The sequence below is a fragment of the Platalea leucorodia genome, assembly GCF_965183815.1.
Source record: "Platalea leucorodia genome assembly, chromosome: 21".
NCBI lineage: Eukaryota > Metazoa > Chordata > Aves > Pelecaniformes > Threskiornithidae > Platalea > Platalea leucorodia.
Genome location: NC_138843.1, coordinates 2672995 through 2694351, shown reverse-complemented (window position 1 = coordinate 2694351; position 21357 = coordinate 2672995). Strand labels below are relative to the sequence as shown.

General features: G+C 61.2%; 1 protein-coding gene across 1 annotated transcript; it reads left to right on the top strand.

The window, feature by feature from the left end:
* The first annotated feature begins 723 nt into the window (after positions 1-723).
* Positions 724-21156, top strand: PIK3R2 (phosphoinositide-3-kinase regulatory subunit 2). The gene is made up of 16 exons (XM_082331090.1): positions 724-822; positions 7647-8373; positions 11873-11965; positions 12499-12561; positions 13640-13771; positions 13971-14172; positions 14475-14560; positions 14854-14959; positions 15065-15163; positions 15308-15488; positions 15719-15844; positions 16126-16268; positions 16467-16643; positions 16950-17021; positions 17249-17419; positions 17704-21156. Exons 2-16 carry the CDS (start codon positions 8034-8036, stop codon positions 17894-17896), a joined length of 2184 nt encoding a protein of 727 aa, XP_082187216.1. The 5' UTR covers positions 724-822; positions 7647-8033; the 3' UTR covers positions 17897-21156.
* Positions 21157-21357: the final 201 nt, after the last annotated feature.

Sequence of the window (21357 nt, the reverse complement as noted above, 5' to 3'; positions counted from 1 at the left end):
CCGGTGCAGTGACCCTTGCGGGCCCGGTGCCGTGCCCCATGCCCGGTTCCCGGTGCCCGGCACTGTGCCCCATGCCCAGTGCAGTCGCGGTGCAGTGCCCGGTGCAGGCCTGGTGCCGTACCCCATGCCCCATGCCCGGTGCCCGGTGCCCGGTGCTGTGCCCCATGCCCAGTGCATTCCCGGTGCAGTGTCCGGTGCAGGCCCGGTGCCGTGCCCCATGCCCGGTGCCCGGTGCTGTGCCCCATGCCCAGTGCAGTCCCGGTGCAGTGTCCGGTGCAGGCCCGGTGCCGTGCCCGGTGCCCGGTGCCCGGTGCCCGGTGCCCGGTGCTGTGCCCCATGCCCAGTGCAGTCGCAGTGCAGTGTCCGGTGCAGGCCCGGTGCCCTGCCCCATGCCCGGTGCCCGGTGCCCGGTGCTGTGCCCCATGCCCAGTGCAGTCCCGGTGCAGTGTCCGGTGCAGGCCCGGTGCCCTGCTCCAAGCCCGGTGCCCGGTGCCCGGTGCCCGATCCGCAGTCCCGGCCCGCCGCTAGGGGGCGCCGCCGCGCTCGCCCGCAGCGCCGAGCGGCCGTTGGCGCCGGCGACCCCTCGGCTCCTTCCGGAGCGGCTCGGGCGAGGGGCGTGGCCCCGATCGCTGCCGGCGGCCGGGGGAAGGGGCGGGACCGCCGAGGCTTCGGGGAGGTTCGTTCCTCTCCGGCATTTGTCGGCTATTTCCGGGGCGGGTTCGGGCCGTTCCGGCGGTGCTCGGGCCCTTTCCCAGGCTGCCGCCGGGCTGGGAGGCAGGAGCGGGCTGGAGCCGAGCGGCGGTGGATGAGGCCGGCGGAGAGGTGGGACGGGGCCGGGGACGAGGGGACCGGGGCTGGGGGAGAGGAAGGCCGGGATCGGAACCAGACCCAGGGCCTGGCGAGCGGGCCGGCGCCGGGACCCGCGGTGAGCGCGGCCCCTCAGCCTGAGGCGCCCCGGGGGCCCTGGGTGGGAGCGCCTCGCCGGGCTCCCCGGGCCCAGCCTCTGCCCGCTCCCCGGGGGCAGCACCGGGGCTGTCCCCGTTCCCCTACCGGTGGTGCCAGCGCAGGGTGCCCCGCTGCCGGGGCAGCGTCACCCCCGGGCCGTGCCACCCCCGGGCTGGCCCTGTGCCCCCGCCCCGAGGTGCCAGGGCAGGTCCCCTGTGTCCCCCGCCGCGGTGCCGGGGCTGTCCCCGTCCCCTCCCTGTGCAAGGGCCGTGCCCCCCGCTCCCCCCAGGCCGTCTCCGTCCCCAGCAGTGCCAGCATGGGGACCTCCGTGCCGTTCCCACTGCGGTGGTGCCGGTGCAGGGACCCCCCCTTGGCAGGGTGCCTGGGCACCCCCTCGGGGTGGCAGAGCCGGAGGAAAGCGGCCCGTCAGGGCTGCAGGGCTCCAGCCTGGGCTGAGGGCTTGGCCCCACCGCGGTTCTGCCCCAGCAGGCCCTAGGCTGGGGCTGGATGGCCTGGGGATTCGCCTGTCCCTCTGGATGTACCGGGGTCCGGCCTGGGGTGGCTGTGGCTTTGCTGGCTCTAGACACAGTTGCCACCAAGCCCTGGCTCTGCGACGGTGGCCAGCCCACCTCTTTCCAGTGAGGTTTGTGCCCTGTGTCTTTTCTAATGCTGGGGATGTTTCTCAGCCCCTTGAAGAGGAAGCTTCCCGTGGTCACGTACCTCCCAAACTGGGGCTCAATGGGAAATAAAAGGTGGGGGGAAAACCTGTCTCAAATGAGCTCTGCGAGAGCTGCAGAAAGCTGGAGTGGCATCAGCATTGCGCCTGTCGGCACCCCTGCCCGGCGTGGCAGAGGAATGGCCGCCTCTCCTCCCCATTAATGCGAGGCTTTTCTTTCCCTCTTTCCCGAGCAGCTCTTAGAGCCACTGGGGAACTGGCCCTGTGACTTTCTCTGTGAGAGCAGAGAATGGAGACAGCTGAGTAAATATAGCCTAAATCACTGCTTTCCTGGCCATTCCCCCGCCCTTCCCTGACATGCGAAGGGCTGGTGTGTCCCCGAGGCTGGGTTGGCCTCTGCTCCAGTCATCGACTCTTCCATGATGTGGGAAAAGGCCAAGCGATGGTTTGGTTTCTTTGGTGACTCTCTTCTCTGACGTGGGCAGATCGTGCTTTGATCTGCCCGTGCGGTTCGCAACGAGGCTTTGGTCCTCTGAAAGGTGATTGCTGCCCCAAACCCTCGTTTTTTTAACTCGCTAGAACAAGGTTTTAAGCACACAGGAAAATCCTTTCTGCCCGCAGTTGGGTCTCGCTGGACAAAAGCTCTGGGTTGGAAGAGAAACCACGGCTCAGCTGGAATGCGGCAAGGAGCAGAGTGGTTTGTGGAGCCAGTTTGGAGCCATGTCAGAGCGCCGGCGCTTCGCTCCGAGTGCTGGCGTGTGTTTACAATGAAAAAGAATATTTATAATATCAAGGGCTCTTTTAATTCCTCTGGGAATATCTGGAGCCGCAGCTTGGAGCTAAAGTAACTGAGTAATGGAAGATAAAAAGCAAACAGAGGAAGGGACAGTGGATTTCTCAAGTTGGAAGGTCTCGCCTCTCTCAACCAATACCCAAATAATGTTGGTCTGCTAAGATGGTTACTGCTCACCTTGTAGGCTGCTTCATGTGATTGCTGCGCTGTGCAGAGCTGCTAATAAATCATCATATAAATTCCAAATACCCCAGGGAATGTGATTTTAAGCAGATGAGTTAGCAAGAGCGGTTGGATTTTTTTTTTTTACATACTCAGTTTTTTAGAACTGTAAGTTTTGAGGGAAGTCGCCAAAGCACAGCTCCTGGGTTTATTTCTGAAAAAAAAAAAAAACAAAACAACAAAAAAACCAACCTAAACCCTGCTCTGTGAATGCTCCTAAAATGGAAGTAGTGTTCTTGCTGCTTGGGGGCTGGTGTAAAGGGAGCCTGGAGCAAAGGGACGGTGCTGGTGTAGGGTGCTTGGTCCTTCTCCGCTTGGTGCCGGTGTGTAAAAGTCTCTGGCCAGGCAAAATGCTCTTGGAGGAGAAAGTCGCTGAGGTGGGTGAGACAGGACGGGCTTCAAGTGAAGCAAGAAAGTCCAATGTCAGGGGAAACCTCTGGACAGTAAGAGAAGTCTTGGAGTAGGTCTGCAGATTGCCTGAGGCGCTCTCAGATTGTCCAGGCTTTGAGGAGGAGGTCGCTGAGACCCCCAGTTGTCTCTTAGAAATGAGGTAGGTATCGGTCATCCCAAGGCAGGGATTTATGAGGCTCCTCAGGTCCCCGTTAACTATAACATTTACTTTTTCGGTGAAATGTTTCAGATGTTCCTTCACTTCCTTGGGTTTCAGTGAATAAAGCAAAATATTTAATGAAATGGAAGTCTGAGCAGCAAATGCTCTGTATCCCTGGCAAAGGGCAGCTGGTGGCCGTGGGCAGGATGCTGCTCCTCCTTGGGCTCTGTTGCTGGCTGCAGGAGAAGCATTTCTTGGTGAGAAAAGAGGTGAATATGGCCTCTGCTGCGATGTGGTCGCTCTCAGGACAGCGGGCCTGGCTTGGGCACAGTTCGTGGCATAACTCGGCTCCCCTGCCGCTTTCCCCCGTTCAGAGGGAAATACCAGCTGGCTTGGCAGCGCCGTGGCCGTCGCCAGCCCGGGAGCGTGAGCCCCCGGTGCGGCTCTGGCTCTCCCCCTGCCTCTGGCCGCTTCCCTGGGGGCAGCTGATGGAACGTGTCCAGCTCCGCTTCCCGCCCACGCCGGCTCCCTGCGGGCTCGCCCTGCTCGTTCCCCCATGGCTCGTCGTGGCCTTCCCGCCTCCGCCGCAGCCTCGCTTGTGGCTCAAGCCTTGCGAGTCGTCATTTAGGCTCTTTGGCGGGCCAGGGATGGAGCTGGCCCGCAAAGCTGCCCGGGAGCGCAGGGGATTGCTGTGCTGTCTGTCCCGAATGATAAACCAGGGGTTCCCAAGCTCTCGCCCTCGCCACCCTGGTGCTGCTTGGTGGTTTGGGTGCTTGTGGGCACAGTGTGACCCCCGGCGTGCTTGGCACCGCTGGCTTCTGCCGCTCTGGCAGGGTGCAAGGCCAGCAGAGCTGCCCTGGCTGCATAGGTCAGAGAGACTCGATGCAGCAGCAGTTGTCACGATAGGGCACAGTGTGGCAGACGGTTCCGTGTCCATTTTTATTTCCATCCCTAGTTGCATTGTCCTATTTTCCCTTTTTCTTAAAGGAAAGGTTTGTTTTCGTTGATTGTAACCCATTAACATGTAGCATTTTACAGTTCAAAACTGGAGTTGGTGGTTTTTTGCTCGCTAAGGATCTGATGTAACTTGGAAAGATTTGAGCCGTGTAGATTGTTGTAAGCATATTCTTTTAAATATTTTGATGCGTTCTTTCGCCTCACTGGAGGGAAAGTAACGCTCAGTCTCGCTTCGAGTCAAGCTGCACTTTGAACTGCGCTTGGAACTGGGTTAAAAAGCACAGGAACCACATTTGAAACGTTAAGATGCTTTTATTTATGTGTTGGGCACACACAAAAAGACTTGTAATGTGTTTTTTGTTTCAAACCGATGTATTAAACAAAGAAAGTATTGACAGCAGTTAATGAATCGAGGGATTGTTTCTGGGCGCTGAGATAGATTTACCAAAGGTATTTAGATGTCTGATGCATGGGATTTTCAGAGCAGCCTAAGCAAGTGCTCGCCAGCACGGACACACGAGGTTCCTCTCCGAGAGCCGAGCAAACCTGGAGCTGGGCCCAGCTGGAATCTTTTGGCAAGCTGCTCCCTCTCTCCTGTGCACGCAGAGCCCCGGCTCGGAGGTGTGCTTCCAGCCGACAGGCTCGTGCGTGTCCCGGGCTCGGGGCGCTGCCTTTCCCAACTCGCCTTCCCTCCGAAGAGCTGTTCCAGGGCTTTGGGAAGTGCGTGTTCCCTCTCCCCAAAGACACGACGATTCGGGCAGCTGCTCTCTGTGGGGTGCAGAGCTTTTCTGAGTGGCGGCTGCCATCCCGCACACGCAGCTCAGCCTGGGAAGCTTCTCGCTGGGTCCGTGGCAGGACAGAGGACGAGTGTTTCCCCTGGAGAGGACAGCGCTGGCGTTAGCCATGTGGATTTGGGTTTCCCGGGGGGCTCCTCACCCCCATACAGGCTGAGCGTGGGGAAGGCAGGTGAGGCTGCTCCAGGACCAGGCTGGCTCCGAGTATTTTTTTGTGTGCCCAGTGACACTCTGGGACTTGCAGAGCAGAGTGGCACGGAGCTCTGCATTCCCACCACAGGGAAGGAGGCTGGAAGGAGTCAATGGAGCAGGAGCTGCGGGACCTGCTCTTTGGAGAAACTCGGTGCTCCGGAGTGACTCTCTTCTCTTCCCACCCCTCCACGCAGGTCTGCTCTTAAAAGCTACTGAACAAGTTTGCCAGGGCTGAGCGTTTTCTCCTTCTAGCCTCTTCGGCTGCACCGGCTTGTCTGAGGCACCCGGAGTCGGGGCTGGGATCTGCGGGTGGAAGCTGGGGAGGTGCCTGCAGGGGAGCATCGACCCCGCTGGGTTTGGGCTCTGCTGCATTGGGGTGCGTTATGGGGTCTGTCGTCTCCGGGAGGAGCGGGAGCTGCCGGCGCCTGTCCCGGCACACGGCGGCCGCTCGGCCCTTGGCAGTCAGACAGTGCCCCCGGCGCTGCCGACTCGGCTCCGCCGGACCCTGACAGGCAGCGTTCAGAGGGGCGAGGGGCAGGCAGTGAGCCTGGTCATAAATCTCTCTTTATATTCTGGATTATGAAGTAATATTTTCCTGGCTGGGGCTGGTTGGACTGGGGAAATGCGGGCTCTGCTGTGAGTTCCCTGCTGCTGCTGTCCCAGCACAGTGGGAGCTTGCATGGCAGCTGTACTGGGATGTGCTGCTTCTCCCACAAACACCCCTGTCCCCAGGGTCTCTCTATGAGTCCTGCAGCCTGGTGTTGCTCCTGGAGCTCCGGAGAAGCTCTCCAGTGACCCAGATCAGGCTCAATCCTGTTCCCCACCCGCCGGAGCCTGGCTGCAAGTGTCCTACCTCCCCGAGGGCAGCGCCTGCTCATTCATGGCAAAGACAGCCCAGCTGGGACACTTGCCCGAGCTCAGGCAACTAGTGCGGGTGCTGGCTGCTGTACAGGTTTCATGTGCCACGGCCTCTTTGTGCCTTTCTTCTTTGTCAAGGGAAGGAGCCCGCAGCGTGGTGCTGGGCTGGGGAGCCTGGCTGCAGAGAGGTGAAGCTGGCTGCTCACAGGGGACTCGCACAGATCTCAGACTTTCTGGTAGCGTGCAGGGGTGGTGGCACGTGCAGGAGGAAAGTGGGGCTTGTAGCTGATGTGAACTGTAACGTGTTGCTGGCCTGAAAGGGTTATTTTGAAATACTGCAGATCACCAACGTTAGTGCCTCTCGCAGAGTCCAGCCAGCGGTCGGAGCAGCCTTGGCTTTGTGCCGTGCTTGGTTGTGCATTGACCCCGCTGGGAAGGGTGCCCTGGCTCCCTTTGCCTCCTCGCCTCCCTCTGCAGAGGCTCCCGCAGCCCTGAGAAGCGCCTTCCTGCTCACTAATAGTTTTCAGATGAGACTCAAGAGTTTGAGCTGGTTTTGGTGGTTTCTGGGCCAAAACAGCTCAAGCCATTAATAGGACCTGCAGCGTTTCAGCAGGCCTAGGGTGTCCCTGGGAAGGCTGGTTTCTGGCTGCCCCGGTGCCTTGTAGGTCCGGTCCTTGGTTGCATGCCCTGGCTGCGGGAACTGGAATGCTGAGATTTGCCTGGGGGAGGTGGAAAACTGGCCCGCGCGGCTGGGACGGGATGGGAAAAGAGGACGTGCTCGGCTGGTGGGAATGCCCCAGCTCATACATCCCTTCAACGACATGTTATAACCCAGGTTTGTTCTTTTTGGTGGATTTCTGGGCAGGGCAGGCAGCATATTCTTCAATTTCTCTCTGAATAGCTGAAAGGCAGTTAGCACCTCTAAGTAGACTTCAAGGCTTCTGAAGATTATTTTAACTCATCTCACCTCCATCTCTGTGAAAAGAACCCATGCCCGCACTTGATGCTATTGCTGCTTTTGAAAGTTCAAAAATTTACTTTGCTCAGAGCAAAGCTTTGAAGTGCTGCTCTGTGGGAATGGCAAAAGCATCTCGAAAGCCTTTTGCTGAAAGCTTGGTTAACCTACATTTGTGGGCAGCTACCTTCAGAAAATGACTTTGTGGGGGACTGCATGGGGAGATGTAACGGTGAACTGTAAAATTTAATCGATTTAACAAGGAAAGGTTAAATCTGTTTGTTTTGCTCCTATTCAGGGCCTCCAGCTGGTGGTTGCAGGGTCACCCTTTTCTGTATGCAAAAGTTCCTGCATAAAGGCTGTTTTGTCCCACTTGTTGTCTTCTTGTTTGCATAAGTGCTGCGAGGAGGGTAAGCTGAAGAAGCAGGAGTGAACCTCTTTAAGATGCAGAGCTGGTGCCTGACTGTAGCAGAGAGGAGGTGGCATTCCTGCCCGCAGCCGCCAGCTCCTCTCTTGCTTTTGGGAGTGTAAACTGATATTAGCATGTCCTGGTTGGACCCAGGGCTCAGCATCGGCTGGTAGGTAGGAGAGAAACGACTTCTGCCTCTCTCGGCTCCTCAGATTAACCCCTGGTTTGAACGTTGGCGTCTCGTCAGGGTGCGGGGTGCCTGGCTGTGCAGTGACAAGTCTTCTTCTCTTTGCAGGCACTGGAAAGGGAGACACAGCACGCCGCACCGTTCTGGGCTGGAAGTGCACTGTGCTTTTGCCTCCTGGACTCCAAGAAACCTGCTTCTTTTTTGGTGAAGCGGACCCTGATCTCCTGTTTCTTTGCTGCATGCCCACTCACCAGTGCTGGATTATGTTTGTCTCCTTCTCCCTTTGCTCCATAATTTGGCTGAATCGTGGTTTCAAGCTAAGGAAAAGGGGCTGCACCTAAGCGCGCCGGCGCACCCGGACCAGGCTCCTGGGGTGCTGGTTCACACAGAGACGTTCAGAGTGCTGATGGGGGAGAGCTGCCTCTGAGATCCCTCCTCTCCCGCCCTAAACGTGCTGCCTCGCCGTTCAGAGCTGGTCTCCCCGCAGCCGAGAGAATGGGCAGCACCGATGGGTTCCAGTACCGCGCGCTCTACCCCTACCGTAAGGAGCGCGAGGAGGACATTGATCTGCTGCCTGGGGACATCCTGGTGGTGAGCAAGGGGGCCCTGCAAGCCTTGGGCTTCAAAGACGGGGATGAGCAGACCCCCAATCAGATTGGGTGGATCCTGGGCGTCAACGAGCGGACCAAGCAGAAGGGCGACTTTCCCGGCACGTACGTGGAGTACGTGGGGCCTGTGAAGATCTCTGTCCCTTCGCACCGGCCCCGAGTGCAGAGACCCCTGCCCGCGACGCCGGGGGCCAGCGGCTGCCGGCTGCAGGAGGCTCTGGAGCAAGGTAAGCCCTGCTGCCTGCCGTGGAGCGGACGAGGGTGTGTGAGTGGCTTTGCAGGACAGTGGTGAAGCCCTTGGCTCTGCAGCGCTGGATTGCCCTGCGGGCAGCAGTGCGGTTGAGTTGCCTGGGAGTTGTGGGCTCGCGCTGAGTCCTGGCTGAGAGAAAAGCACGTTGTTCCTTCAGCTTATCGATCTGCTTAGCAGAGCTTCTTGGGGTGAGCCTCGTCCCCCTCTTACCTCTGCAAGATCCTTTTCCCTCTCTGGCCCACGACCAGCCAGGATCCCTGTGGTCCTTGGTCCCTCTCCCTGCTCTCTGAGGGTTTTGCCCCGCTCCCTCCCTTTAGGAATAAGTCCTGACCTCTCCCAGCCACCTCCCTGCCTCTGGAGCGCCTGGGGCATTGCTCCCTGCCAAGAGCCACTCAGCCCCGCTGAGACACACAATTACTTGTCTCTGGGCAAGAGGAGAAAAGTCAGGGTCTAAAAGAGTACTTCCGAGAACTGGAGCTAATTGCTTGTCTGCTTGGCACCCATCCCTCCCTGCGGATCGCAGAGCTCTCGCTGGGGCTGGGCAGCCGCCCTCGGGCAGGCCATGGGCCGCCCTGCACCTGCGGCTGCCTCCCAGCTGGCACTGAGCTTGGCACGGACCCGGTCCGGGAGCTGGGAGAGCCGCCGGGCCTCAGTGCTGCCCATAAAGCTGTGGCAGCTGCCTTCTCTTTGCCTATTTTTCTTGCTCCCAGGCACATAAGCCCCTGTGGCAGGGGCTCAGCAGGCCCTGGGGGCTCCGAGACAGCAAAGAGGAGTTGTAGCCACGCTTTGCCTTCCTGTGCCTTGCAGAAGACCTCGTGCTGGTGCTCGTGGGAGGAGTAGGGTCAGCAGCAGGAGCTGGTGGGCATCAGAGCACGCTCCCGGCTGGCAGTCCTGCATCCTCCCCGTCCCTCTCTGCCTGGGAGCCATGGCTATCCCATCAGATGCCTCTAGCTGTGTGAAACATCTCCGAGGTCTTAAGGAATGGAAAAGAGTCTCAGAAACCAGGGTGGTGGGGCTGGGTGCGTGGCTTCCCGCAGCTGCCTCCCGTGCTCCTGCTCCTGGAGCCAGAGGGGCGGCCCCGGGAAACGTCTCCGCAGGGTGGGAATGCAGCCGGGCCATGCGTTTGGGTTGGCAGCGAGAGCCGCTGACCTGAGTCATCCCACTCGCAACCTGCCTTTCCAAGAAAGCAGCTCCTCTTGGGAGCCTGGGGCATGCTCTGCGGTGGATGCATCGGCCTTGCCTGCATCCAGCCCTGCGCTCCCTCGGGGGCTGTATTTATGCCTTCGTGGGCTCTCTCTTCTTCTCAAGCAGGGCTTGGTGGGGGTGCGTCTGGGTGGTCAAAGCCGCTGCCCTGCGCAGGGGTGGGGATCTTTGGGCTGTGGAAGAAGATACGTGCCAAAGCTCCTGACACACAGAAAAGATGCGGTTGGGAAAGAAACCAAAAGCCAGCCTGTCTGCGTCCTGCCCGGGGATGGAGGAGAGTGAGGGTAGGGTACCAGGGCACGCGAGGGGGGTGCCAGCCCTGTCCCTGTCCCCTGTGGGAACATCCTCACAGCCAGCCTCCAGCCTGGGCACAGGCAGGGCCTGCAGGGTGGCAAACAAAAGCCCGGGGCCATTTTAGATGCAACCTGCTGGGATGCTGGTGAGGAGGCGCATTTTTGCAACTGAGAAACTGTATTTAAGCCAAGCCCATGTTATTTCTTCGTGGTCTGCACTTTGGGACGTGCAGAGATGTCTCCTGGCTGCCGCACGAAGCTCATAGCTGGCGGCGTTGCCGGGTCCTGCCCTGGCTGGCGGGGATCCCTTAGCCCCCCAGTGTCACACGCGGAGCGGGGCCAGTGCCACGGCTGTCACGCAGCCCGGGAGCAGGGCTGGCCCTGAAGAGCAACGAGATCCAGCGCTTTCTGCCGGTGAATTTACGAGCTGCCGGTGTTTGCCTTCCGCAGAGAACACGAGCGGAAAATGCGGCTCGGAAATATTTCCGCAGCTGCCCCGGCCGTGCTGTGAGCGGCCTTGTTTGCGGCAGCCCAGCCCGGAGGCCCGGCAGGCTCGGGAGCCGCTGCTGGCTCCGGCACAGGCTGCCTGACAAAAAAAGGCAAGCTGCTGCCTGCTGAAGCAGCACATTCCCGGCCGGGCCACGTGGGCAGCACCAGTATTTACTCTCCCTTCAGCCCTTCCCAAGGGTCAGGCTTGGAGCTGCCAACCTGGCAGCTTGCCTGCAGCTTCCCCAACCCGACCAGCGCCATGCTGAGCCCTTTCCCATGCCCAGGGGCTCTCTCTGGAGGGGAATTGCTCCCCCAGCACCACAGGCCCTTGCAGAACTGCTGGGTGCCTGCCCCTCTGCTCCATGGCTGCTGAGTTGAAGCACCAGCACGAGCTGCTTCATCTCCCCGCGAGGCTGTGGGTGCAGGAGGCTCAGCTGGGTGCAGAATTTCAGCTTGCTGCGCCTTGTGGCGAGACCACACCGGGCGAGTTCGGGTCAGATCCATGACAACAGAGCTGTGTTTCGCAATGGGGAGCAGCCTTTTGGCTCTGCCTCCCCAGAGTGGAGCGTGTTGGGTGTCCTCACCGACCGCGGGCTCCCCGGGGTCTGCCCGGTGCTGCGGACCGGCCCGGAGGAGCCTCCTGCACCGGCTGGTGCTCAGTTGGAAGCGAGACGGGGCCTGGCACCGCTCATCCTTCGGCAAGCCTCCCGCTGGCAGCTGCTCAGCCAGGCCTGCGTGCTCCTGCCCCGGCATGCATCACCCGTCCAGCACAGGGAAGTGGGGTGCCCGGAGCCGGGACCTCAAGATCTTCTGGAGGTGACAGCAAAACGCCACCCAATGCAGGGCCGCAGATCCCCTGGGAAAGGAGGGACCCTGGTCCTGTGCCGCGGGCTGTCTGCGCCCTGTAACAGCTTGCACTGAGGCTGTGGGCTTGCGGGGAGGGGGAGGCAGAGGGCTGGTTTCCATGTTAAACGAGCAATCAAGGGCAGGAATTTGCTGACATGGCGTTCTGTCTGAATCGTTGGATTAATCACAGCTCACCACCGCAAGCGAGCTCCCTGGCCGTGCTCCTCCACCAGCCCTGCACAGCCCCTGTGCTGGGCAGGGACTGAGCCCAGCCTGAGCTCCAGGAGTCCTGGTAACCCCTGTGCTGCCTGCCCGGGGTGCTGGGGTCCCCGGGGGGGATACGCTCTGCCTCCGAGCCTCTGCAGGGAGCGGTAGGGATCCCGCTGTGCACACCCTGTTGGGGGCTCGGAGCAAGGCCGGGTTCAACAAGTGCTGTGCTGGTTTCTGGGCCAGCTCGCAGGTTCCCCACAGCCTCCATGCGGTGTTCACGTGGGCTGTGGCCTCGTGGCAGGGGCTGTGGCTTTCCTCGCTCTCGGATGCTGCCGTTGGGAGCAGCACTGGTTGTGTCCAAGCCCAGCTCTGCCGCAGAGCGTCTGCTGGGGGCCGAGCTGGGGCTGATCCCTTCTCTCCCTCCCTCTCCCCCAGGGTCTCCTCTCCCAGACTTGCAGGAGCAGTTCAGCCCTCCGGAGATTGCGCCGCCGCTGCTGGTGAAGCTGGTGGAAGCTATTGAGAAGAAAGGTAAGGGGGGACACTGAGCACCAAGGGGCTGATACCCCCCAAAACCCCGCAGCGAGGGCAGAGAGGGAGGCAGCTGTCTTTAAAAGCTGTTGGCATTGGACCGAGCCCCATGGGACATGCAGGAGGCAGCTGCCTGCAGAAGGGGGGGCCTCCTGCTCCTCCCTGGCTTGAGTTGCTGTTCCCCAGAGCCGGGCTTGACCCCGCTGTGCCGTCCTGTGCAGAGGCCTGGGGTGAGGGCGCTGGATCTGCACGCAGGACGCCTATGCACCCCGGATGGGTGCTGGGGTTTGGGAATCTCTTCCAGACTGGATCTGTGCTGTGGGGGAGAAACAGGACCACTGAACCAGGTGTCCTGGGGGCCAAGGGGGCTGCAGCAGCATCTGCAGGAGGTTGGCTTAGCCACCATCCAGGCCTGGTTAGCCGTGCCACAGCTGTAGCCCGGCCAGCGCGCGGCTGCCGGGCTGGCACCGAAATGGTGCATGTGTTGGGAGCTGCACGGCTCACAGCTAACAGCAGTGTCCCCGCTTCCGCAGGGTTAGACAGCGAGATGTTGTACAGGACATCTGGCTCCGAACTGAGGCAAGCGCTGAGAACCGGTAAGAACCAGCTCCGCGTGGTGAGGAGGCGAATCGGCTCAGATGGAGGAGATTAGTGGATGTGACAGCGCCAGCAGTAATGCAATCCAGGCCGGGCTTGCCTGTCCCCGGCAGTTCCTGACTCCCGGCACGCTGCCTGTGGGGCTGGGCCGTCCCCCGTCCCAACACGTCCCTGTCCCCCTCTCGCATGGAAGGGACAGGAGAGGTGGGGATTCCTGCCACCATGCGTGGGCTGGAGCAAAGGGACGTGGCACCGGCTCGGAGACTCGCAGGCCAACAAGTGAACCCCTGCGCTTGTCTCCTGCTGTCTCTTCAGGGTGCCCCGCTCTTGGGGTGCTCTGTTGATGGGCTGGCGGAGGCTTCTCTGGCTCTGTCACACCACTAATAAGCAGGGGAGGATCTTTCAGCTCAGCTTGGTGGCGGGAGCCTTGGCTCCGCTGTGCTGGCGGCTGATGTCTCTGCCAGGGAGCCTTCAGAGTTGTCTCCCACTCGGCTGGGCTTGGGCCTCATCCAGCACCGCGCTGGCTTGTCCCCTTCCGCAGTCGTTCTTGCAAACCCCAGCTACACGGTGCTGTCAGCTCTGGCCGCGCTGCTTTCGGGACAGGCTTTATGTGCTGTCCCGACAGCCTGCGCCTTGCATTTGTGGGATGACACGGTTTGAGGGAGACCTTCTCCCCGCTGGGTTCAGCGTGTGGCTGGTCAGTCTGCGCTTGTCTCTACCAGCAGCAGGGAACAAAATTGTCACACGAGTCGTGTGTGCCCAGGATTCCTGTGGCAGGGCTCCAGGCAAAGGGTGTGGGCATCCAAAATGACCTCTGCCCCCTCCCAGGCAGGACCTGCCTGGGTTCCCAGAGCCAGCTTATTTCTGGGGTGCAGGGGGCACTTCCAGGCGACCTCCGTTGTGTGGGCTCAGCTGCCCGAGGGCTGCCTGAGCTCCCTCATGCTGGGCTGCTGTGTCCCAGGATAGCTGGCCAGGTGGTGCGCGATGGTCTCTGGGATGGATGTTGGCAGCACCGGAGCTGCCAGCTGAGTGCCCGGTGCTGTGCCCGCCACCCATGGGAAACCTGTGCCCTGGCAGATTGGACCCTGGGCGACCTGGAGCCCTTCGACGTGCACTCCCTGGGCGAGGCGCTGCGAGGCTACCTGCAGGACCTGCCCTCCCCCGTGGTGCCGGTGTCCGTGCACGGAGACATCCTTCGCATCCTGCAGGGTAAGGGCTTCCCCTGGCTACGCTTGGGAACGGGTGGCTGGGCGGGACGGACGCGTTTGGGGTATTAAAAGTCCTTTCCCTATGGGGGCTGGCACATGGCCCCTGCTGCCGACAGTGCTCCCACGCTGTGACACAGCCGGAGCACGGAGAGTGGTGCCGGCCGTCCCAACCCTTCCATCGTGTCTTGTTCTCTCCCCAGAGATCCCCCAGCCAGAGAATTGCCGGAAGCAGCTGCTGCTGGCCCTGGAGTCGCCTGCGGTCCCGCTCCAGAACACGCTCACCCTGCAGTTCCTGCTCCGGCATCTGGGGAAGGTATCGCAGCAGGCCGAGAGCAACAGCCTCCACCCTCGGGCCCTGGGAGAGATCTTCGGCCCCCTTCTCCTCCGGCTGCCTGGCGCCAGGTACGTGCGGCTCTCGGGTTCCAGCTGTGTACCAAGTGTCACCCGCTGTGCCTGCCAGGACGAGGAGTCCAGCCAGTAACAGCAGGTCTGCCCGCAGCCCCTGCCTCGCTGCGTGTGGGACTGAACTGCTGGCAGCCCACAGAGGTGGGACTCAAAGCCACGGCAGAGCCTTTGCTTCTGTGTCAGCCTGGGATCTGGCAGCTGGGCTGTGCGCTGGGATGAACCAGCCGACCCCGGGGGGCACGGGAGCAGTGCCAGGTTCTCCCCCACAACCGCTGATCTTGGCTCCTCTCTCCCTGCAGCCCAGAGCTGAGCCCTGACTTCTCCGTGCTGTTTCTGGAGATACTTCTGCAGACGAAGGAGTTGGAGCCGGAACAGTTGCCTCCAGGTACTGAGATGCCTCTTCCTTGGGGCCCGAGGCACCGTGCTCCGTGGGTGTGGAGTCTCTGCCCCCGTGAGCGGGATGCCAAGGGCACTTCTGTAGCCCAGCTGTGCCTGGAGGCTGGCTTCAGGCGCTCATCTGCTGCTGTAGATGTGCCTGGAGCAGCTTCGGGCAGCGTGGCAGCCAAGCGGGGCTTCCCAGGACGGTCACTGCAGGGAGGGGGACTCGGTGCTCCGAGGAATTGCCCATGGGGAGCTGGGACTTGGGCTCACCCTGCGTCAACCCTCCTTCTCTTACAGCCTTGCCTCCAAAACCGCCTAAGCCAAAGCCCAGCGCAGCCAGCTTGGCCAACGGGAACAGCGTGCCCTTGCAGGACGCCGAGTGGTACTGGGGTGACATTTCTCGGTAAGGGGGTGGCTGGCAGCTCACGTCCTGAGTGCCCTGCCCATCAAGTTATCTAGGGGAGCTCTGGTTGTGCCTCACAGGCTATGACAATGATGTTCCTTGCAGGGAGGAGGTGAACGAGAAGCTACGGGACACACCAGATGGTACCTTCTTGGTGCGCGATGCCTCCAGCAAGATCCAAGGGGAATACACGCTCACGCTCAGGTAGGGCGCTGGGGTCCCTCGAGAGCCTCCGCTGCTCTGGGGCGGAGCTGTCGGCACGATTACGGCTGCCTGGACACCCAGACGTCAGGCTGGTGTAGGGCGCTGGGGTGGTGATAAGTGCCCTCTCTCCCCTCCCCGCTACAGAAAGGGAGGCAATAACAAGCTGATCAAGATCTTTCACCGAGAGGGGAAGTACGGCTTCTCAGAGCCTCTGACTTTCGGCTCGGTGGTGGAGCTCATCACCCATTACCGGCACGAGTCGCTCGCCCAGTACAACGCCAAGCTGGACACCAGGCTGCTCTACCCCATCTCCAAATACCAGCAGGTGAGGCCTGTGCCAGAGGGGTGCGGCTGGCCAGCACAGCCTGGACCAGGGGCATTTGCTCGTCCATCCCTGGCCCTTTGGTAGATGACAATGTCTCACCCCTTCCCCCGTGGCGGGACATTGCTTTGTGGGGTGATGGGTGGCTGGGGAGGGTGTGTGGGACCGGCTGCCTTGCCAGGGGGCTGTCGTAGGGCAGGAGCAGGTCCTGATTGAGGCTGTGCTTATGGCAGGACCAAGTGGTGAAAGAGGACAGCGTAGAAGCTGTCGGGGAGCAGCTGAAGGTCTATCACCAGCAGTACCAGGACAAGAGCTGGGAGTACGACCTGCTGTATGAGGAGTACACGCGCACTTCCCAGGTATGCGGGCACTGCCTTCCCCCGGGGTTGCCCTGACATCCCCTGCTCGCTGGCCGCCACGCTGCTGTGCACAGAGGAGAGCAGAGATTGGGCACCCGCTGCCCCATTTGTCTGCTCCTGAACTTGAGGGGACGCCCCAGAGAATGGGCTTTGAAGAGGGGGGTATTTTGGCTGCAGGAAGGACAGTGCTGCTTTGGGAAGGGGGGTAAGAGGGGATGCGAATGGGCAGAAACCTGCCCAAATGCTCCCCATTCCTCAGATCTCCCCTCCCTTCTCCTCAGGAGCTGCAGATGAAGAGGACGGCAATCGAGGCCTTCAACGAGACAATCAAGATCTTTGAGGAGCAGTGTCAGACGCAGGAGAAATGCAGCAAGGAGTACATCGAGCGCTTCCGACGGGAGGGCAACGAGAAGGAGGTGCAACGGTGAGGACTGGGGGTGCTGGTGACCTGCACTGCTGGGGAAGGGCTCTGCGGGCTGGAAGGATCATCCTGGCCCAGCGCAGAGCCGAGGCATGCGCAGTCCTTGTCTCTCCAGCAGCGTGCTGTGGGCTGGAGCTGGCAGGCTTCCTCCTCTGCCTCCCCCACTCTGGCTCACAGCCTAAACCCCCCTCCTTCTCCCAGGATCCTCATGAATTCGGAGAAGCTCAAGTCTCGCATCACGGAGATCCACGACAGCAAGATGAAGCTGGAGCAGGACCTGAAGAAACAAGCCTCGGAGAACCGGGAGATCGACAAGCGCATGAACAGCCTCAAGCCAGACCTCATGCAGCTGCGCAAACTGCGGGACCAGTATTTGGTGTACGTAGTGCCTGCCCCCGCAGAGGGCTGGGAGCGGGGCCCCGCTGCCCCTCCAGCCCAGCCCGGGAGCGATGCAGCTGGCTCCTGGAGGGCTTTGGGGCTTGTCGGACCGGGCTTGCGGGCTGCTGGGTGCAGGAGCGAGCCCTGCAGCATGCAGCAAGCCCTGCAGCATGCAGCCTCGGGGCACAGCAGTCCCTCAAAGGGGACGGCTGCTGCCCTCTGGTGATGGCTGCGCAAGTGGTGTCTGGTCCGGACGCCGCAGGCCGGGCACGCTGCCTGCGCTGAGCTCTGCCTCTCCTTCCCCAGGTGGCTGACGCAGAAGGGTGCCCGGCAGAAGAAAATCAACGAGTGGTTGGGCATCAAGAACGAGACGGAGGAGTGAGTGTCCCCGCTTGCGCGTTGTGGGATGTGGGGGGCTGCAGGAGCGCAGGCTGCGCAGCCGGTTCTGCCTGCTCCGGAGCCACAGGCAAGTCCCATCTCCCTGCCTGGGAGCTGAGGACGCCTTCCCTGCCAGAAAGGGTGACGGCAGTTAGCAGTGGGAGGGGAGATTTGGGGGCCACGTGCCCAAACCGAGGGGCTCTGACCCTGTCTGTGCTCAATTGCAGCCAGTACTCCATGATGGATGACGAGGAGGAGCTGCCGCACCACGAGGAGCGGACGTGGTACGTGGGGAAGATCAACCGCTTGCAGGCAGAAGAGATGCTGTGCGGCAAGCGGGACGGCACCTTCCTGATCCGTGAGAGCAGCCAGAAGGGATGCTACGCCTGCTCCGTGGTGTGAGTACCCCCAGGCGGACGTGGTGGGATGGAGCTGGCGCGGGCTGCGCTCCCGCATCGCTCTGCCCTTCTCTCGCCAGATGCTGGAGGCTGGCGGAGGCGTCAGCTGGCAGGCTGGGCTTCCCCGAGGTCTCCCGTCTGCCTCGGCTCCTCCTCCAGGGCCAGATACATCTTTGGGCTGCTTTGGTGACGCCCGCTTGTGCTCTGCTGTCCCTGTCCCTGTCCCAGCGGGGCTCCCTCACACCGGTGTGCCGCTGACCCATGCTCCCTTGTCTCCCTGGCAGGGTGGACGGTGACACCAAGCACTGCGTGATCTACAAAACGGCAACCGGCTACGGGTTCGCTGAACCCTACAACCTCTACGCCTCCCTCAAAGACCTGGTCTTGCACTACAAGCACACGTCCCTGGTGCAGCACAATGACTCCCTGAATGTCACGCTGGCTCACCCGGTCCTTTCCCAGCCGCCGGCCAGATGAGCAGCCCGTGCACAACACAACAGCTGCCTTCAGCTTCTCCCCAGGGCGCTGCTTTCTGGCTCTGGACTCTTGCACCCTGTATAGTTGAGTCTCTGTGCTCCTGCCCCTCCAGAGCCTCCGAGATGTCTGTGACCGTTCCTGGTGTCCCTTTTGGTCTGTAGCTGAAACCCATGTTGGCTGATGGGACAAAAAGGCTGGGCTGTTGACTCCCAGTGGGCTCCAGCCTCTGGGAGGTGGGATCCAGTTGTGATTGAATTGCTGTGGGCGAGCACAGCCCCCTCCCCTTCCCCGATAAGCAGGTCAGATCCCCTTCTTGCTGGCAGGTCGCCCCGCTACGCATCACTGTAGAGCTAGATTCCCGATTCCTCGGTGCGCTACGACGTGGGTCACCGCCTCAGCCGAGCGGCCGCGAGCGCTGCTCTGAGCAAGGGGCTCCCTGCCCGGATGCCGGAGGAGGCAGAGGAGGAGGCTGCGCTGAGCGGTTGAGCGCGGGCGTCCTCCACTCTCACTTCCCTCGGTGATCTTGCAGGCTGCGGTGGTGTCTGGTACGAGGGGTGCTGCTCCTTCCGTGCAGAGACTCGTTTAGAAAGGAGAAACCCCATCCTCCGTGGGGCTGCTCGGCCGAGGCCTCTGCTCCGGGCCATGCCCCACCTCACCGTCTTGTTCCCTGGTGTCATAAACACCCCTTGAGTGTTGCTGTCTGGGGAGGGAGGATCCGGTTAGCGATGAATCTCTCGCCTTAGTTGTGCCAACTAAGCTGTGAAATCCGTGTTGGTACCCGTGTTTTTTCCCAGCAGAATCTGTGGGATGCACAGCTCGTTGTTTCTGGCTGTCTTCGGTGAATCTCTGCAGACGTAACCCATCGAAGCTAACTGTAGCTCTGTAAATATGGTTCTTTTTGTAATCGGCTGCTTACCTAGTACTGGTGTTTGCTGAACTCCCACTACGATACGCAAGCGCGTGGGCAGCAGCTGGCCGGGCTGTTGCAGACTCGGGTCCTGCCGGCTGAAGCAGGAGGGGGCCGGAGTCCGACGCACACTACGAGCCCTACACAAAATGAAGGACCTCTCTGCTGCAGGAGGACGGTATCTCCGCTGGGCCAAGGGCCTTAGCACATAGAAATGTATATGCATGATGTCGAACTATGTATGCAAAGCACTTATAATCACGAGTACTGTATGGGGACTTGGGGTGAAAGAGCGGGGGGTTGCTGTAGTGCCGCCCATCGCAGCTGGCTGGCGCGGGCAGGGCTTCTTGCGTCTTTTCGGATAATGCTGAGTTCAGAGGGCTCGAGGGCAACGGAGGTGGCCCTGGAAGAGCTTCAAAAGTTGAGGCCGTGGTGGCATTTGCTTTACTGCGTTATCTTGTCTGCCTGGCTTGAAGAAAGCATTAATTGTCCTCTTGATTTGCTGGAGAGGCTCCTTCCCCTTCTGGAGGCCGCGTCCTCAGGACGGGCTGGTGGATGCTGTAGGTTTTGACGCTTCTGCTTTGTGTTTGCGACTCGGGCTGCGCCGGATCCGCGGGGTGCTGTGTGCTTGTGCTCTGCCTGCGTCCTGTCCTCGATGCGTCGGGGACCACGCTGTCCCTGGCTCAGCTCTGCTGCTCGCCTCACTCCGGGTTGGTCCCTGGATCCTTTTGGATCTGGGATTGCTGGAGCAAACATCCCCTTCCCGTTGCTTTGGCAGCTCTCCTATGCTTGACTGTACAGACCCTGTTCCCTGCTCTGCATGCCCTCTCCGGGCCCTGGGCCGTGTTTTTTGGTTCTGGTTTGTCGGTGTTTGGCGCTCCGAGGATGCGGGGCAGCGGTGCTGTCCCCGACCCATCGCAGCTCAGGTGTGCGCTCGGGTGCCGAAGTGCCAGCGAAGGGGCAGGCGATGGGTCGGGGGAGCTGCGGGGCAGGGGAGGCTGCGTTTGCCGTCGGAGATCACTTGGGAAAAGCTGTCGGGGATAATCAACGGAATCGTTTGGGCTCGGAGACGTGAGAGCATGTGGGGATGGGGCAGGGAGGCCCGGTGCTCATAGCCCTCTCTGCGGAGGCCTCCCGGGGCCCGTGGCGTGGCCGAGGGGGCTGTGCCAAGACCCCAAAGCTTCCTGCCAGGCTCCCGCCCCAGTCGTGGCGGCACATTTTCAGCCTGGGGACTCCACGCTGGTCCTGCCCCGGTCCCGTGCTCGTCCCTGCGCTTCCAGCACATCCCTGCGCCACGGGTCAGGCTGCCGGCGGATGGGGTCCTCCAGCCGCTCGCCCCACCGTGGCCCCGTCCCCCCGCCACCCCACCAACGTGAGCTCGGGGCCAGTCCTGCCGGCGGGTTTGCTCCTGGCTCATGCCAGGGCCTGCCGAGCGTCTGGGAGAGTCTCAGCTTCAAGCCATCGCTTGTCGACACTTCGCTTGGTGCTCGCCCCGGCTCTGCTGGCCAGGGAAATTCCAGCTTCTCGTGACAGCGTTTATTTTTACCCTTTCGGCTGAATTTCTGCTGTTCTCCCCACGCTGTCCCTTCCTGCCGCCCAGACAGAGCCTCTTCCTCCCCAGCAGCATGGGCAGCTCAGCACGAGCACGGGGGGCCACCATCACCCCCTGCGTCCTCCAGCACTGCCGTTCCTGCCCGCCAGCGCCCGTCCCCGTGCCCCGTCCCCGACGGGGCTCTGCTTGCAAGTCCTGTGTACAACGAGGAGGAAAATGCCCTTCCCCAGGGCTGCCTTTCCCTGACGGTGCTTGACTTGGCTCCCTGAAACGCAGCTTTTTCCCTCGTCTCCCCCTGGGGTGGAAGCCCAGGCCCTGAGCTCCCTGCCTGCAGCGCAGCTTCCCCCAGAATTAAGCTAGTTGTGATTTGTGCTTTGATGCTTTCGCTCGTGCTGTTCGCGCCGCCGGATGAACCCGGCAGCCATGCGTTTCGAGGCCCTGGGCTGTGCTTTGCTGCTTGTGACCCCCCCCCCCGTGTCCCCCAACCCACGTCCCGTGGGTGCGACGTGGCCGTTCCTGCTCCCCGGGGCGCAGCTCGGCTCTCGTCCCTCCGTGTCCCAGCTCGGGATGCTCCGTGCTCCCCCCGTGTAAACCCCCCGTGTCACCGGCGGCTTTGTGCTCGGAGAGGACGTGGACATGCGTGAATGCTCCTGAGATTTTAGTTCCTAGGTATATGCAATAAATAACTTGCCACTTCAGCTGTTCGTTACCAGCAGTAGTTCTCTATGCTCTTTCTGTTGATGTTTACTAATGTAAACCCAGTATTTGTTACTGTAAGAGGATTTTTTTTGTACGGTACTTCGAAAACCCCACAAAAAACCAAAAAAAAAAAAGAAAGAAATAAACAGAATTAATGAAACGGCTGCAGAGATTTCAGCGGAAGGGTGTTATGCCAGGGGAGCGGAGGCGGGAGGGCTGGGCTGGGTGCAGGATGTGACCCATCGCCCGGCTGGTGCTGGGCTGTGCCGGGGCTCGGCTCCCCGGGGTCGTGCAGGGCCGGGG

Excerpts from the sequence above, each read along its gene's own strand:
- PIK3R2 (XM_082331090.1), top strand. The coding sequence starts at position 8,034 with ATGGGCAGCACCGATGGGTTCCAGTACCGCGCGCTCTACCCCTACCGT. Across the intron at positions 14,960-15,064 it reads TACTGGGGTGACATTTCTCG|GGAGGAGGTGAACGAGAAGC; the intron begins GTAAGGGGGTGG and ends TGTTCCTTGCAG. Across the intron at positions 17,420-17,703 it reads TGCTACGCCTGCTCCGTGGT|GGTGGACGGTGACACCAAGC; the intron begins GTGAGTACCCCC and ends TCTCCCTGGCAG.